Genomic DNA, 19,102 nt, shown 5'->3' with positions numbered 1-19,102 from the left:
CGTAGGGTGTCTGGGCTCAGCCTTAGAGACAGGGGGAGGAGCTCGGACATCCGGAGGGAGCTCGAAGTAGAACCGCTGTTCCTTCATGTCGAAAGGAGCCAGTTAAGGTGGTTCAGACATCTAATTAGGATGCCTCCTGGGCGCCTTCCTTTGAAGGTTTTCCGGGCACGTCCAACTGGGAGGAGACTCCGGGGTAGACCCAGAACTCGCTGGACAGACTACATGTCCAATCTGGTGGGAACACCTTGGGATCCCCCAGGAGGAGCTGGAGGGTGTTGCTGGGGAGAGGGACATCTGGAGTGCCCTACTTAGCTTACTGCCACCACGATCTGATCCCGAAGAAGTGGCTGATGATGAGATGAGATGAGATGAGATGACATGACATGACGTGACATGACATGACATGACATGAGATTTTCCCCCCTTTTTCTCACCAATTGTATCCGGCCAATTACCCCACTCTTCCAAGCCGTCCTGATCTCTGCTCCACCCCCTCTGCCAATCCAGGGAGAGCTGTAGACTACCACAGGCCTCCTCCAATACACGTGGAGTCACCATTCGCTTCTTTTCACCTGGCGGTGAGGAGTTTCACCAGGGGGATGTAGCGCGTGAGGATCACGCCATTCCCCCCAGTTCCCCCTCCCCCCCGAACAGGCACCACGACTGACCAGAGGAAGTGCTAATGCAGCAACCAGGACACATACCCACATCCAGCTTCCCACCAGCAGACATGGCCAATTGTGTCTGTAGCGATGCCCGATCAAGCCAGAGGTAACATGGGGATTTGAACCGCCGGCCCCGTTTTGGTACGCAACGGAATATACTGCCACGCCAGCTGGATGCCCTACTTTTGTTTATGTCCTTGTGATTTTTTTTCGAGCATCCTGTAGAGAAAAAAATCATAGTGAGCGCAAGCATTCCATCCATCCATTATCCAAATCGCTTATCCTGCTCTCAGAGTTGCGGGGATGCTGGAGCCTATCCCAGCAGTCATTGGGTAGCAGGCAGGGAGACACCCTGGACAGGCTGCCAGGCCATCACACAGGGCCAACACACACATTTACACCTAGGAACAATTTAGTGCGGCCGATTCACCTGACCTGCATGTCTTTGGACTGTGGGAGGAAACTGGAGCACCCGGAGGAAACCCACGCAGATACGGGGAGACTATGCAAACTCCACACACAGGACAACCTGGGATGACCCCCAAGGTTGGACAACCCCGGGGTTCGGGCCCAGGACCTTCTTGCTGTGAGGTGACCAAGCTAACCACTGTTCCACCGTGCCGCCAGGGCAAGTATTAAAGAGATACTTGCATCAAAATCCGACTTTTCCTGTTGTTAATCGATGTAAGGAGTGTGGATGTGATCGATCGATGAGACAAACGGTAGCCCTAAAATCACATTTATGGCCAGACGAGCGATATCGGCAGTCGAGTAACTGATTTCCGGTTGGCGAAAATGTGGTAACTTGCTGCGTCATGAATTATCATTAGCATAGAAGGCGTGTCTGTAGCGGAACGCTATAAAAGCGGAGACGCACCCTTTTGGCTTGAAGGAATACGGCTGTATTGGCTGAGCAACATATTCATGAGGCGAGTAGTCAACTTCCACTGAGAAAGAGGAATCGTCTTCCACTTCCACATCCTCAAAGCTGCTGTCGGTGGCCCCATCGCTCGTCATTTTCTTTTGTAAAGTGATGACAGAGCAGGAAGGTTGCTGTCACCAGTGAATTTCTCATTTTTCTAAGGCAAGTGGTAAGCAGTTTAGGTTTAAGCAGTGTTTAGCCCACCCAGCCACACCCACACGACTGCCCTGAATTTCAGTAGCCAATAGCTATGAAATCATAAACCCACACCTACCTTTCGGTTGTAATTCAAACCACCTGTGTTAAAAATGTGCTCAGAAACAGCATGAAAGTATCTCTTTAAAATGGCTAAATATAATATATTTTGATAGGAGTGGTATTCAATCATGTGCCATGGAGGGCCACCTGTATTTGGGTTTACAGTCCAACCCAACACCATGCAATCTGCTTTCACTAATCTACAGACCTTCAACCAGAAATGGGAGGACCTTATCCGTGGTATCAGCTGGTGCAGTGTTGGGCTGAAGTGAAATCACACACATGGCTCACCATGGCACACAACTAGGTACCAATGCTTTCTGGTGAGTAACGTTAAAGTGGCCTTTGGGCTCCTTTGCAAGTGAGAAGAGGCCAGGATGAACCCCCAGTTCAAAGAACTGAGTTATTTCTAACAGATGGCAAGCTGTTGACTGAGCTGAAAAGCAACATGACTGCCACTGCATAAACTGACTGACTCACTGCTGATACTGTTCACCACTACCACACACACACACACACACACACACACACGCACGCACGCACACACACACACACACACACACACGCACACACGCACACACACAAACACACAATTAGACATAGTTTGATCTGGCAACTTGCTTCAACCTCAGGAGGTGACAGATGATTGGCCTCTAATGAGGTCAGGGGCGGTGATGAAGTGAGTGGCTATCAGTCCCTGATGATGTCACATCCCTGAGGCCTGACCCCATTATAGTCCATTAGTCATAATCTTCTCACTGAGCAAAATGCAAATGATAAACACCATTTCGGACGTCGCTTGAGGGGAAGAATATGTTTCTGCTAATGCAAAGCGAAAAGATTGCATACTTGTTCACGAGGGCAAAAGAAAATGAATATCATATAACAACAAAATATGAACAAATATGAACTCGCTAGAGCAAAGATAAGCAGAATAAGAGAGAGAACTAAGGGGGATCAAATGATTTAAGAAAAGATGAAATGAAAGATGCATAAAACAGACACATGGATTAAGATTAGGAGAATGTGTCCATGCTGCTAATATGCTAATAGCAAATTGTAATTTTTAGACTTTCAAAAAACTTTTTTTTCTGTTATAGACTATTGGTTTTAAGACATATCTTTTTCCCCCTTTTTTTCCCCAATTAGGCACACATGCTCTGCTCATTCCCTGAAATTATGTCTCACAAAGCTCTACTTTTTATTTTTTTATCTAACTCGGTACATGTGGAGTCGCCAGCCACTTCTTTTCACCTGACAGTGAGGAGTCTCACCAGGGGCATGTAGCACATGGGAGGATCACGCTATTCCTCCCATGTCCCCCTCCCCCCCGAACAGGTGCCCCGGCTGACCAGAGGAGGCGCTAGTATAGCGACCAGGACACATACCCACATCCAGCTTCCCACCCACAGACACAGCCAACTGTGTCTGTATGGACGTCCGGCCAAGCTGGAGGTAACACAGGGATTCAAACCAGCAATCCCAATGTTGGTAGGCAACGGAATAGACCGCTACACCACCCGGACGCCTGACATATCTCTTTTTTTTAAGACTATTTTAATGATAGGAACAATGTAGAAACCTAGCTTGGACACTAGACGAAAGAGAAAGTGCGTAGCAGCAAGTGTGTAACTCCCATCATAGGGGTTTGGGTTACACAGGGATGACACCTCCAAGAGGCTCAAAACAGAAAGTAAGTCCCAGGAGTCCCAGGAAATCAGTCTAACCCTGGGATCCAAGATATAATAATGTATCTCAACCCTTGTCATGATGAGGGACCCTCACAGTAGACCCATTTTTGGGTCCTGCTGGTTGGGTTTGAGTCCTGCTAAGGACCTTTGCTCGTGTCTCCCTCTGCAAGTCCCTCTCTCGTTTTCTTTGTCTTAAACTTTACAGTTAAGGTCAAAATTATTAGCCCCCTTTATGAAATTAAACAAAATCCTTAACTTTTCCATGGAAATGACCATAACCAAAAGTGTTTATAGTTTAATTGCTTCCAAAAGAACAAAGACAAAATCTCCACTAAGCTTGATTAAGATATTTTACTGATGCACTGAACTGAAACAAGAATAAACAAAAATGACAAGGCCAAAATTATTAGCCCGCTGACAATTAATAGTCAATAGTATAACCTTTCTGACTGACAACTGACAACACCCTCTTATGGTAGTTCCTAACTAGGTTGGCACATGTCTCTTGAGGGATCTTAGCCCATTCTTCCATGACAAATTGTTCCAGCTCATCCAAATTGCATGGTTTTCGAGCATGGACATTAACCTTGAGCTCCCGCCACAGATTCTCAATAGGATTGAGATCTGGGCTCTGAGACAGCCACTCCAGGACCTTGATTTTGGTGTTCTTCAAAAAGTTTTGGACCAACTTGGATGTATGCTTTGGGTCATTGTCTTGCAGGAAGACCCAGCAGCGACTTAAAGCTAGACTGGCAGCAGATTTCTTTACGTTATCCTTCAAAATGTCAACATAATCTTCTTTCTTCATGATCCCATGCACCCGAACAAGGTTCCCTGTGCCTGAAGCAGCAAAACAGCCCCGCAGCATTATGCTCCCACCACCATGTTTAACTGTGGCAACTGTGTTTTTAGGGTTGAAGGCCTCTCCCTTCCTTCACCAAACAAAAGCACCATCCATGTGCCCAAACAGCTCAAGTTTATTCTCATCAGACCAAAGGACAGCCTTCCAAAACTCATGCCTATGTTTCAAATGTTCGCAGGCAAACTTCAGTCTGGCTCTGATGTACTGCTGTGTGAGCAATGGAGTTTTTCTTGGATGATAACCTCAAAGCCCACCACGATGAAGAGCCCTCACAACAGTCTTCCTTGAAACATCAAGTCCAGAAGAGGCCAGTTCAGCAACAATCATCTTGGCAGAGATCTGGGGATTGTTGTTGACCTCTCTGACTATTTTCCTCTCCAAAGTTTTTGAAATCTTGCACTTTCGACCACATCCAAGTTTGTTTCTAACATAATTTGTCTCCTTGTGCTTTGCAATGATGCAACACACAGCTCTTCTAGACACTGTGAAACGCTTGGAAATGGCAGTATAACCTTCCCCCTTAAGATGAGCATCCACTATCTTCTTTCTGAGTTCCAGACTGATTTCTTTACTTTTTGGCATGATGAAATTACTTCTTACCAAGAATTTAAGAGTAGTCCCTCTCAATCAAGTGTTCAAGTGCCACTAGCCCTGATCACTGGAGTCCCTTAAGTAAAGTTCAATGCTGATTGATTGCTCAGGTGTGGTTTGAAAGCAAAAAAAATCACATGGGGACTAATAATTTTGACCACCTCAATTTTCACTACATTTGGTATAAAGCAAACCTGAAGATTTATTTTACATTCCAAAATGTACCAAATAGGGGCCTTAACATTGATGAATGTTTTACTATGTAAAGTTTTATGAATGATGCAAACATTGGGCAGAATTTTAGGGAAATGTTCCATAGTTCCTTGGGGGCTAATAATTTTGACCTTAACTGTATGTCTCCCTCCACCAGGTTATCAAAATAAAGGCTTTAACTGCCTAAAAAAATTGCATCATGAGGTTTGAGGGTATAAACTGTTAACACGCTTGTAGAGGTTATTGCTAATAGAGTCTGAGCACTGGGGGAACTGGTTAAACAGCTCACACCGTGTGTGTTAACTTCCTGCAACATCTCACATCCTTTTATGGAACATCTGCATTTCAACTTGCCTCACAGAGAAAAGGGGAGCACGTGGACAAAGACACAGACGCATGCACACATGCACACGCAGACATACACACACATGCATACACCACCACTCACACACAAAAGTATATATAAAAATATAAAACACTCGTTTTTTCTCTGTCTTGCACTCATGCACCAAGACACGTGTTCACACTCTCTCTCGCTCACACTCTCTCTCGCTCACACACATGAACACACAAAAACACACACGCACGCTCACACACACACACACACACACACACACACACACACACACACACACACACACACACACACACACACACACACACATTCTGTGTTCTCTTTTAAAAATCTGTCTTCATTCCAGTGTAAGTGGGATATTCCCTGAGGGACCATTATCTAACATTTAAAATACACAAGCTAAAAATATACCAGTGCAGCACATACTCTCTCTTTCTCTCTTAAACACACACACACACCTACTATATGCACATTAAGTGTGCACGTGTATACAAACACACACATGAATGTTCAGATAAAATACAGATACATAGGTTCTGCTGATGAACGCACAGACAAGCCCAATACCAAACTAAACACACACACACACACACACACACACACACACACACACACACACACACACACACACACACACACACACACAGGTGCATAAGCAGACACTTTCAGCTTCTGTTTGAATGACCCAAACACAGTTTGTAGAGACATGTTAATTTGTTAATTTAATCTCATGGTTAATCATATACATACACACACACACACACACACACACACACACACACACACACACACACACACACACACACACACACACACACACACACACACGCATATAATTTAACTTCTCCCATGTGTGCCAGCCTCTGTACAACCACACAGCCACAAACATTTGAACAGCTGGAGCCGAAGGCAAAAGTGTGTGAAGCTCCTTTTTGATCCATGCTCCCCCTCAGTCTCACACACACACACACACACACACACACACACACACTCACACACACACACATACGCCGCTGTAATGTAAAACATACAAGCATGTGGTGTGCGGCAGAGACAGTCACCATGTGAATGTCTGAAAACTCAGTTGCAGAGGAGGGCTGAAAAAGAGAGTGAGACAAGAAGGAGGGAGAGACATAGATGAACCAAACAAAGAGAGAGCGTGACAGAGAGAAATGAAGAAAGAGAGAAAGAATCAAAAAATCCCACTCTAAAAGGATTTGGAGAAGACTGCAGTTCATTTGTCCTTGGCCAACGTTTGGCCTTTTAGTGAAGATAGATGGAGACCTACCGCGGCTGTGCATGCCTCCGTCGTCATGGCTACAGGGGGTGTCTCTATGGAGGGGCGGGGCCTGTGAGAGGAAGGGGCTTAGACAGGAAGGCGGGGGTGAGCAGGGCAGCGAGGGCGGGGCTACAACCAGGAAGTGTGAGGGATCAGACACGCAGGAGGTGAGTGTGGTGTGTGTAGAGGGAGGGGGAGAGGTGCACCAGAGAGATCCAAGTGCAGCAAGGCACGTCCATTCCACAAAAACACCCGAGTCAAAGGCCCGAACCACCAGACACCAAAACAATCAGGAGAAGGGCCCCAGAAAATTCAGTTGGTGCAGAAATAGAGGGGAAAAACAAAAATCAGGCAGTTGGACAGAAACACACATGCAGGCAAAGTCAAGCCACGCCGAGTTTGTGAATTTGAAAAGCAGCGATGGCAGTGTCCATGTTTCACAGTCCAGTGAAACATGAAATAAAGAGACAGGGTGAAAACAAGTAAAATTAAAGAAGGACAATATGGAAAAAAGGGGATGCCGTCAAAAGAAAAAAACAGTACATGACACAAAACAGAGCACACACAAAAACAAAACAAAACAAAATTAAGATTAGTGGCATTTCACAATACAAATTCCATGCTGTTAGCATAAGGTTAGCTACTTTAGCAGTTAGCTACAATTTACATACTAGTAACAATTAGCAAACATAGACTGGATGCTGTCTATTGCTCTAGAAAGCTTGGGACTGAAGCTTGCTATGATATCAAAAGCACAGCAGACAAAAAAAAAGCACCATGGAGCTGAATTTTAAACATATGCTAGGGGACCTGTCTCTTAAATTGGATACGCTAGTGTTGACCGTCTCTTTACTGTTACAATGTGCAGCGTTTGGACATTGGGACACAATGGGATTCATTACACCCAGGTCTTTTCTGACAAAGTAGAAATAGAAGAGGTGTTTTTTGGTGTTTTGAAAGGAGTGATGAATTTTCTACTTTGTAATGTATGCATTTATGGCAAACTACTGACTGTTTGCATGAGCTTGTCATTTGGACTTCCAACATGCAATCTTTGTGTGGAATAAATTATGATTGACTTCCAAAAAACTCAACCAATGATTCACTGCTTTAAAATAAGGTCATCTAATGAAATCATATCTATTCAACTCACAGGCCTGTTTTGGATAAAAGATAAAAAGCTAAAGCATGACACAGAAAATGTCTAACACTAAGGAGTTTTCATTAATTTAATAAGCCAATGGGTAGCACATAGCACTAATGCTGTCCAGCTTAGGGGTTTCATTCCCACGCAGGTCACTTAATAATAATGAAAAAAAAAACATGTACTCATGGTGCTGTGAGGTGCTTTGAATAAAGCCGTACCCTTAACATTATGCTTCCTTTTCTGGAGTTGACTGATCACTGTACAGAACCAATCATATCCTGAAAAAATCTCAAAGTATCAACAACTTTGGCTCCATATCCCAGAGAGTTTATGAAAAATCAAGTTTTGTTCCCTCCCTTTAGTCACAGGGAACAATCAGGTGACCAGTTGATTGAGAAAAATCACCATTTTCTGTTACATCATGCTAGTTTGATTTCACATTGCAACACTGAAGCACAATTTGTTTATAGTACTGATGTGAGATATGTGGAATATAAATGCATAAAAGGGGACTTCAGCAATGGCTTCCACCGTAATGCTTTCAGTTGACCCATATGAGTGCCACCACACAGGTAGTGCCTAGCCCAGACCCCTCTCACCTGAGCGGGGCTTTAGTCCAAAGGGAGGGCTGGTAAATGACGGGGGTCCACTGACCGGGGATCTGAGCTCTCCCTGTGGCATTGAAAACACATAGAGGAATTGTTCAATACATGAAGAAATCATTTTACATAGCATATATTTCATTGATATCCTGAATATTTATAATTTGTTTGATATGTATTAGATGTTCACTGTCCTATACTTATTTTGTACTTTATCAACACACATAGTAGATGGGGGTGTCCAGCATGAATCTGAACAAATAAATGAGACAAACCCACACATACCACTGCCGCCTATAATGTGTATACAGTGTTTGTGCACGCACATATCATGTTTTTGTGAGACCCTGCATATGTGTGTGTGTGTGTGTGTGTGTGTGTGTGTGTGTGTGTGTGTGTGTATGGCAGAAAACAAGTGAATGAGAGAGCTCAGTGCACCAAAGCAGACCTCTAACCTTGCTTAGAGAGCAGCATCTAAATGAGCCCTCCCTCTTAAATCCTTTTGACCCTTATGCAATTCATATGTTCATCAGAGGGAGAAGAGGGGAGGAGGGGGATTAGATTGACTTATTGAGCAGTCTAGCCTAGACATCTGTAATTCAATAGAATTAAATTGGTATAGATTGTTGCATAGATTAGGTGTTTAACAAAGCGATAATCTATTGTTCCCCTATGAGAAATTATCTTCTTTGCCCCCGTCCACAGAAAGGTCAGAGGTCAGGGTGAGTGACAGACGAGTATTCAAGGAGCTGGTAGGGATTTTGTGTCTTGTTCAAGGACATGGGGTAATTATCTCTACCCAGTGGGCCATCCTGCGGCCCAAAGCATAAATGATTGGTCAATAGTTTGCATTTAGAATCACATTATCTCCAGGTGCATTTCTCTGATATTGTCCTCAGACACTATGAATCATGGTCAGCATGACCAGAAAGAGGACTAATAAGTTGTCCAATATTGGTCAATTCTAAGTGATGTAGTTTTTGTAGTCTCACATTATTTAAAATTAACTGCTGCCGCTAATGAAAATTCACATACTTGCCTTTTTTTGGTCTGAAATTGCACTTTAAATGTTTTCATTTGTGCATGCAGGTGTGAGTGTGAGAGTGTGTACCTTCCATTGTGTGTGTGTGTGTGTGTGTGTGTGTGTGTGTGTGTGTGTGTGTGTGTGTGTGTGTGTGTGCGTGTGTGTGCGTGTGTGTGGTGACAGCATGTGGCCATGCATATGCTCGTTCTGTTAGACGATTCTGAAGAAACGTTTAACAAACAATGCTGTCTTGTTCTTCTTGCTCTAAAGCCTACTCTGTCTCCTGACTCAGTCTTCATTTTTCTTCAACAATGGGAGTTTGGTTTAAACTGTAAACACAATTAAAAAGAAAGACTGACAGAAAAAAAAACAGGAAAAGGAGCACAGCTTCCTGTGACTACCTTTTCTACACCCATTGATATGAATGTAAATGTTGAGAGCCAATCAGATGCTTTCGACTGAGAGATGTAGGCCATTCAGTCTGTAGCATGTGTTTCTATGTGGGTAATAGCTGCTATGGTATCTTGAGTGAATCATCTTGATTTAGAGACAATGACACAGACCCTACTGGGACCGACATTTATCAAGTCCAGGGCAAAGGTAAAACAATTCATTGCTCAGTGGCAACCATCTTAGCTTCACCTGCCAACTCCATGGCCCCTGCTAATTAACTGTGATACTGTTGTACTGTTAGGTTCTCAATACAAACCTGGGAATCTAAGTGGGGAATTTGAATGAAAGGACTGCCCTCTGCCAAAGCATTCACAGTAACTATACCTTTCAACAACCAACATAATTTTTTATGGCTCCGGTGGCGCTACTCAATGGCTAACAACAAGACCAGAACATGTGCATGTGTTGAAAAGTATGAATGTAGAATGGGGCGATGCTGGAAAAAAAAAGCATGCGTGCTCAAGGAATTTTTCTTGTATAAAAGAACAAAATTCTGGAGAAAAAAAATAACGCAAACCTTTTACTAAAAAAAAAATCAGGGAAACTTTTCTATGAATGGGTCTGGTTGTTAGCCACATGCTTTTTTTTTATATCCTTTAACATATTAACTTGCTCTATCGTAATTACCACTATATATGAGACACACAAGATGCACACCAATACCCAAACTCACTTACACCACAGACTAGTACTTCTGCAAATTACCTGTCTATACATCCAAACACTGATATGTACATGCACGCATTTACATTTAAGATGGGAAATTAATATCAACACCAAGCTTCATGCTATTGATTTGATTTTTTTTTGTGGACCCCCCCCCCCTTTTCTCCTCAATTGTATTTGGCCAATTACCCCACTCTTCCAAGCCATGCCACTCGCTGCTCCACACCCCCTGCTGTTCCGGGGAGGACTGCAGACTACCACATGCCTCCTCCAATACATGTGGAGTCACCAGCCACTTCTTTTCACCTGACAGTGAGGAGTTTTGCCAGGGGGACGTAGTGCGTGGGAGGATCACACTATTTCCCTCAAGTTCCCCCTCCCCCCCGAACAGGTGCCCCGACCAACCAGAGGAGGTGCTAGAGCAGCGACCAGGGCAAACGCCCACATCCGGCTTCCCACCCACAGACATGGCCAATTGTGTTTGTAGGATGTCCGACCAAGCCGGAGGTAACACGGGGATTCGCTCCAGCGATCCTCGTGTTGCTAGGCAACGGAATAGACCGCTATGCTACCCGGACGCCCTATGCTTTTAAATTTTGTATGGTGAATTTCTCCAATTCTACCAGTCACTAGTTTGTCAATCCCACCAGCTGTGTTGTGAAGAGAGGTGTGTGAACTCCATTGTATTTAAATGTTTGCTTTAGCAAGCCCAAACTGTCTGGAGAGACCAACGACCACTTTTAATTAGCCTGCTACTTTCGAGTTGAAATAGAAATTAATTTCCCACCCTGTTCACAGGGGTCACCTCCTGTCAATAGGCACATTATGTGACAGCTTTGCTTTTGCTGAAAAAGACAAAACTGTGTGGCGTAGCTCGGTTGGAACCCAATTACGCAGCCAACAGTTGACAGACACACAGGTGAATGACTTAACAAGTTAACCAGGTAACACAACTAAGGACACATTACAGCAGTCAATCCATGGGGCGGGACATAGCTGACATCGTTGGCTTGCTACTACGGTTACCTTGATTGACATATGCCACTCATACTGCTGGCATGCAAGCTGGGCCTCAAAGCGGGCCTTCTCTAGAATCATCTCTCTCTTCTTCTGGAACTCATATCCGCCTTCGGGAATGTTCTGCTACAGAACGTATCAAATGTTTAGGCCTTAAGTGTATTTGTGTATATTCAGGAATTGCTTCATGTCGAAAGGTTTTTGCTTTTGAATAAGCTTTATCATACTCTCGTTCACGACTTAAACTCTGTGGGCCCAGTAAATTGAGCTGGTTGACTTCAGTAGGGCTTATGGTTCCTACTGAATAAAGTATTTATATTGAGGTATGGTATGAGTGCGCTGTGTGTAGTGTTTCATAATGCCTTTATACTTTGATGCAACACAGTGTTATTCTTCTGTACATGGATCAAGTCAAAAATTTAGCGTTAAAAACATTATTTTAATGTTAAAAATGTCACTTACATATGCCAAGCATCTCAGAAAATTTTAAATTAATCAATTAAATATCAGTTTTATTCAACATTTATTTCTAAATGGTCATTTGAATTCAATTCTAAACGGGTTTTTTCTCACCACAAAAATAACTCAACTACAATAAATAATGCACCAACTTTCATGCTGCTCAAATCCTATTTCCTTTCAATGCACCTATCCTACATGACAGTTTCACAGAATATTTAGACCTTGGGTCAAAACGCTGGGTCTGTGAACCTTGACTTCCTTGCTGTAGGTTGCTTGTAATGCTGTTGGCCATCTTGAATTCAACTGCATTCAACCAGTGCACTCATTGTTAGTCACTCTGGGTAAGACAGTCAGCTAAATGACACTTGCCATTTACAGTGGTTGCATTTCACACTGAAAAGTCAAACTGCAGATTAATATTAGGTTGACTATGTTGTGTCTTTGGCTGCATCTTTAAGTGAGGCAGTTGTACTGTACCTTGGGTGTGACAGAGCCATCATCACTCTCCTGCCCGCTGCAGAGATCGAGAGAGAGAATGAGCGAAACATAGAGAATAAAAAAGAGAGAATTAGAGCAGTGGCCTTGCAATGAAATAAAATGACATGGTATGAAATACGCACGCACGCACGCACGCACGCACGCACGCACACACAAACACACACACACACACACACACACACACACACACACTCACTTACTTTAGTGACTCTTCTACGGTGACCAGCTCCACAGGGTAGAGCTGGACTCCAGGCAGATCCTCCGGCTCCATGCTCACTCTGAGAAAAAGATATTCATCATCTTTAAAGCTGCATTGAAGTGATATTTTCAATACCAACAGTATCAACCAAACGACTCCCTGTAATTCAATAGGACCACCTGTATTGATGATTGCACTGAGCGTAAACACCATGCAGTTGACAGTTTTCCTTAACCAGAAACAGGCTTTGCCATCACTTTCAGCTCACTGATGACAGTATCCAGCCTGAAGATGACACCTCTCCCCTCACTATAAATCCGTGGATAAACTGCTCGTGCAACTCAGAAGTTGAGTTGAGAAGAGGAAGACAGAGGAGGAAGCATTCTCAACTCGTGGGTGTGAATGTGAATGTGTCAGCCAATCAGCTCGTACTCATATCAACCCCCAGTGTTTGACATACATAGACTGTTCGGTAGCGGCCCACCATACCATCACTAATGCCTTCCACAGAGAGAAAATTGGGTAAAACTGACGACTGATTTAAGCTTGACTGATTAATATTCTATCGCTTTGCCGTACTTTAACACTGTCCTAACATGCTTCCCTCACCACACCATGGACTACATGTTTGCATCCATCACACCCTGCCCTCCCCTCACACACACAGAAGATACAAATGTGAGGACATTATTTCCCAGGAATCAAAAGAACAGCAGACAGCTTAACTGAAGATCCTGACAAAGATCCTGACAAATGGTTAATATCATATATTACCTATACCGTTAAACACCTTTGCACAAATATTTACAGAGCTGACACAAAAAAAAAACTTTTCCGTGGGCAACATTTAGAAGGATTTTTTGTAAATGGAGGTGGACAGAGCAAACATTTTTGTTTTTGTTTTTTCAATTGGAGGTATTTGTTATATTTGTAGGTTAAAAGATGTAAATTATTTCATTACAAAATAGAATAATTTATTATTATAATTGAAAATAATTTTCAAACATCCATAATCTACAGTCTTTAACTGTCCACTCATTGGTTGGCTGAACTCACAAGACTCATCTGACCCCGTAGTGCCCATAATCATAGCTCCTCTCTCATCTTGGGTATTATTAATTCATTTATTATGCAACAGGAAGCTCCAGCCATGTAGTCACACCTAGGATATTAACTTCTTTAAATAATTTAAGGACTCGATTTTTAACCTTTGGGTGATCGCCCAGTCATTGAGAAACGTTACCACGCCATGGTGATGACACCCACCTGTTAGGGTCCTGTAGCAGTTCCACGGCTTCTTTCAGCTGGTTGATCATTTCAATATGGAGCTCTGTGCCCCCCGTCCCCTTTGACCTATGACCACACAATGCTGCATGAGTAATATGAATAGCCAATATTCATAATAAATCTCTATGTAAGTAAGAATAATCTATGTCTACTACAGTATACAATTTAACCTATACATCTGTACTGTTGCTAACTTTGCTACAGCTAACATATTTAACAATACTACTGCATAGATAGATAGATAGATAGATAGATAGATAGATAGATAGATAGATAGATAGATAGATAGATAGATAGATAGATAGATAGATAGATAGATAGATAGATAGATAGATAGATAGATAGATAGATAGATAGATAGATAGATAGAGCTCGATGGATGGGTGGATGGATGAACAGACAGGAGGACAGAGACAGATAGCTACACAGACAGACAGATACAAAGACAGACAGAGGTACGTACGTTTGTTCGGTTTGCCAGTGAGAATCTTCCTCTATCCTGAGGGGCTCGTCGAAGTCTGATTCTGTCCGACCCTGTCAACACACACACACACACACACACACACACACACACACACAAAGACTATACATCAGCACCAGCTGCAGTTACGTCACATGAGTCCTCTGTCTGTGGTTGGGTTGGCTTAACAGCATAACTATCCATTGCGCACACACACACACACACACACACACACACACACACACACACACACACACACACACACACACACACACACACACACACACACACACACACACACCAGCCACTTTGCACAAGGAGGCCACTGTGACATCATCCCCATCATCCTCTCTGGCTCTCTCCAACATTTTCTTAATCTTACCACTCCCTCCACCCTTTTCTCTCCAGTTCTTTCATCACTCCATCGTCTTTCGCTTTTTTCCCCTCTCTCTGTCTCCCTGTCTTTCTTTCTCTCGTTCTGTCCCTCCCTCTCTCTCATTGTATGAGATGGATAGTCTTGGAACAGGCAAACACTTCTTACTATTTGTCCTAAACTACTGCATCATTGCATCATCGATGGACAATCCAGATAATGCCACATTAGAGGTACTCTGCAGGACAAACTTGAAACACCTGGCTCTCCAAATACCAAGAATTAGTTTTAAATATTATTTCAATTAGGAGATACACTAGTTTGATTTGCAATTATTGTTTAAAAACAAAAATATGGGAACAACCTAATTTTTCCCCTTGGCCCTGTAGCAAAATATAATTGTATTGGAGGTAAGACCTTGGAAATTAAGGCCATGGTTATGCCCCCTGGGAACCCAGCCACTGAGGATGCACAAGCCAGTGCATCCTTAGTGCCGGTCCCAAGCCCGGACAAATGGGGAGGGTTGCGTCAGGAAGGGGCATCCGGCGTAAAATCTTTGCCAAATCAAATATGCGGATCATAAAAAGCAGAAATGGAAACGGATGATCCGCTGTGGCGACCCTAACGGGAGCAGCCGAAAGTAGTAGTAGTAGTTATGCCCCCTGGGGACAATGGTGGGGCCATGACGTTGCTGGTGGTGAGGTGAAGAGATGTGTAACACTAAAATGACAGCAATGGGACACCATTTGGTTGGCTGGTTTAAATGGACAGATGAGCTGAAACCATTGGCTGGTGACAGGGCGGAGTGACTGCTTTATGGAAAATCGGTGACTGCCAATAAATGAATAGCAAGGGAAAAAAAAGTTCTTCCCTGTTAACCTGCACTTAAAGCTTCATGTGATTCTAATCGGAGGATTACTGTTAAAATGACCCATGTTATGCAGAAAGCAACAGGTAGCAGAGCATGACCATACATAACACTGCAGTTCTACATAAATCTGGATTCTTCATTTTACCCCCTGCATCCTAACTCCCCCACTACTTATGCCTTAACCACCTTTGACATTCGCAAGACATCATCAGCAAGGTTATTTTTTCAGGTTTAACATGGAAGGCTCAAATACACTCAGAACAATTACGTGACCTAGTGACAGAGAAAGAGAGAGGAAGCGAAGTGAAGAAGAGAGTGCAGGCAGGGTGGAGTGGGTGGAGAAGCGTGTCAGGAGTGATTTGCGACAGAAGGGGTACCAGCAAGAGTTAAAGGAAAGGTTTACAAGATGGTTGTGAGACCAGCTATGTTATATGGTTTGGAGACAGTGGCACTGACAAAAAGACAGGAACCGGAGCTGGAGGTGGCAGAGTTGAAGATGCTAAAGTTTTCATTGGGAGTGACAAAGGAGGACAGGATTAGGAAGGAGTATATTAGAGGGACAGCTCAGGTTGGACAGTTTGGAGACAAAGCAAGAGAGGCAAGATTGAGATGGTTTGGACATGTGCGGAGGAGAGATGCTGGGTATATTGGGAGTTTTTCCTTATTCGATGTGAGGGTCTAAGGACAGGATGTCGTGTTGCTGTAAAGCCCCTTGAGGCAAATTTGTAATTTGTGATACTGGGCTATACAAATAAAACTGACTTGACTTGACTTGACTATATTGGGAGAAGGATGCTTAATATGGAGCTGCCAGGGAAGAGGAAAAGAAAAAGGCCAAAGAGGAGGTTTATGGATGCGGTGAGAGAGGACATGCAGGTGGCTGGTGTGACAGAGGTTGATGCAGAAGACAGGAAGAGATGGAAACGGATGATCCGCTGTGGTGACCCCCTGACGGGAACAGCCGAAAGTAGTAGTAGCAGTAGTGACAGAGAGAGAATATGACTAAAAAAGAGGGGCAGCAACACTAAATGCTAAAGTGATTGATACAGAGGGAAAGAGAGAGACAGAGAAAGTGAGTGTTAGGGCAAGGAAACAGAAAAATAGAGGGAGTGAGAAAGACCAAAAAGACTGAGGAGGATGAAGAAAGAATGAGACAAAGAAAGCCCAGGAAAGCCTTGCCTTGATATAGTTGACGAAGCGTACACTGAGACCAGAGTCTCTGTAGCCAAACTGTTCCTTCAGGGGCTTCCGTAGGGCTCTCCTCGATCAGACGCACAGAGTCAGAGTGGGGGTCCGCTGAAATGGGGGCAATATCAAATATGAACGCAACAAGTGAGCATATCTACAGAAAGGAGCAATAAAATAACCCCCCCCCCTCTCTATTCTGCATTCTCACTGACTACTGCTGTCTGTTGTCTGGCCCCACCTCAGCGACACACCATCTGGAGAAAAACCTGTTTTTGTTTTTTGCTGGTCAGCCATCACTTAACTCTTCAGATCACTAAATGGGATCCTCTATCAGTGACTGTACACAGCTCTGACCTGAATGAAGAAAATTGGGGGTGACCTAATTTAGACGCAGTCTGGGGACCTGCTGGATCTGTCCCTCACATTAATGAAGAACAGCGACCCAGATACCTACATAAAGAGCCAAGGTTATCAAGAAAATGGTCTGTCTATGGTTGTTAGCGATAATAAGCAAGACAGACAGACACAGACACAGACAGACAGACAAGACAGTCAGTCAAGCAGACAGACAGACATGTAGATAGACAGGTAGATAGACAGATGAGTGACTTAAGATGATAACTAAAGTAGTGAATGAAGATGCAGAGTAGGTGAATGAAGCAGGAGTAATGGTGTGGCGTCCTGTTATTTACAGCTGTATAACAAATGGTTTCCAACACAGTCTGTTTGGTTAGAGAGGCGTTCAAGCAGGCTGATCAATCTACCGATGTATAGCTTGCACTATTTTACTGACTGCATTGATAACACTTGTGGTAATTGAAGACCTAGCAAGTGACCTTCTATGTTCTTCAACATGGGTCTATCCACGTCTCCTTACTATATCTAATAATGGAGCTGATCTGTTAAACTGTGTCACGTCGAGTGCTGTGGAGCAGAACAGCAATTTAGTCTAACCTTGAACAGTTATTCTAAGTTATATGGTAGGTGTTTGCACTCACACACACACACACACACACAAACACACCTGTGTAAATGCAATTATACACACACAGTCCTGTGCTGATAAAAGTGTCGGTCCACTCTTGGTTCCTCACTGATACTAGTTACCTGATGAATAATTTATGACACTATCTTTCTGTCTCACACACCACACACACACACACACACACACACAACACACACACACACACACACACACACACACACACACACACACACACGTGTTATCCGGTAGTCTCTTCCTCTGTGTGACAGCCGAGCGGATGGGTAGTGTTACTGTTTGAGGGCTTCCTTTGGAAACCCTGCCTGAACAACCCAAGGTTAACAGAAAGGGGACTATCTGCTGTGTGACCATCAGGAAGACAAGAGAACTGAGGATGAGGATGGGGTAGACTGTGTGTGTGAGACTGTTTCAAATTGAAGTTTGGGTGTGAGTATATTATTGGTTAATACCGAGTGTGCACGAGAGACAGAGAGAGAGAGAGAGAGAGAGAGAGAGTGTGTGTGTGTGTGTGTGTGTGTGTGTGTGTGTTGTCTGTATCTCTGTATGCATATGTGCTAAACTGAGTGTTTGTAGCAGTGTGTGTGGTGTGTGTGTGTGTGTGTGTGTATCTTTGTGTGTGTGTGTGGCCGTTTTCTCGTATGAACTTTGGACAATGTCCGGAGAATCAGGTCCGGGCATTGTCCGAAGTTGCTCTTTCACACATATCTAACCCACCAGGAGATGGTCCGTGTCAGAGAGTCCTCGCCTACTGGAAATACTGTTTGGTTTAGGTGAGGGGTGCTCCTGGGTAGAGTGTGCAGGAGGCAGCACATGGCACAAAAAGTGCGCTGCAGAAATCATAAGTGTTTTGTTTACAGCACATCGAAGATGATGGACGAGGCTACCGACTCATCCATAATGAGGACTTTTTTTGCATTGATATCAATACTACGTGTATTTGGACGAATCCGTAATATCATCTAAAGAGTGGAAAGCAAAAAAAAAATACGATAGAAATGTCATCAACATGCTGTGAA

The 19,102-nt window shown here is 43.6% G+C and overlaps 1 protein-coding gene across 1 annotated transcript in view; it reads right to left on the bottom strand.

Annotated features, from left to right (window-relative positions):
* LOC130133015 (leucine-rich repeat and calponin homology domain-containing protein 1-like) overlaps positions 1 to 18,869 on the bottom strand; it is a gene marked incomplete at its 5' end in the record, with an annotated part of 42,275 nt that extends 23,406 nt beyond the window's left edge. Inside the window, 9 exon segments of the mRNA XM_056301898.1 lie at positions 6,846 to 6,965; positions 8,583 to 8,655; positions 12,685 to 12,721; positions 12,906 to 12,983; positions 14,171 to 14,257; positions 14,655 to 14,725; positions 17,075 to 17,138; positions 17,140 to 17,237; positions 18,801 to 18,869. Of these exon segments, the coding sequence (XP_056157873.1) occupies positions 6,846 to 6,965; positions 8,583 to 8,655; positions 12,685 to 12,721; positions 12,906 to 12,983; positions 14,171 to 14,257; positions 14,655 to 14,725; positions 17,075 to 17,138; positions 17,140 to 17,237; positions 18,801 to 18,869 (697 nt within the window).
* Between the last annotated feature and the right edge of the window lie 233 nt (positions 18,870 to 19,102).

This window comes from Lampris incognitus, unplaced genomic scaffold (genome assembly GCF_029633865.1).
Source record: "Lampris incognitus isolate fLamInc1 unplaced genomic scaffold, fLamInc1.hap2 scaffold_211, whole genome shotgun sequence".
In the NCBI taxonomy this organism is placed as follows: domain Eukaryota; kingdom Metazoa; phylum Chordata; class Actinopteri; order Lampriformes; family Lampridae; genus Lampris; species Lampris incognitus.
Note: the sequence above shows the minus strand (reverse complement) of the source record. Positions and strands in the feature narration are given on the sequence as shown.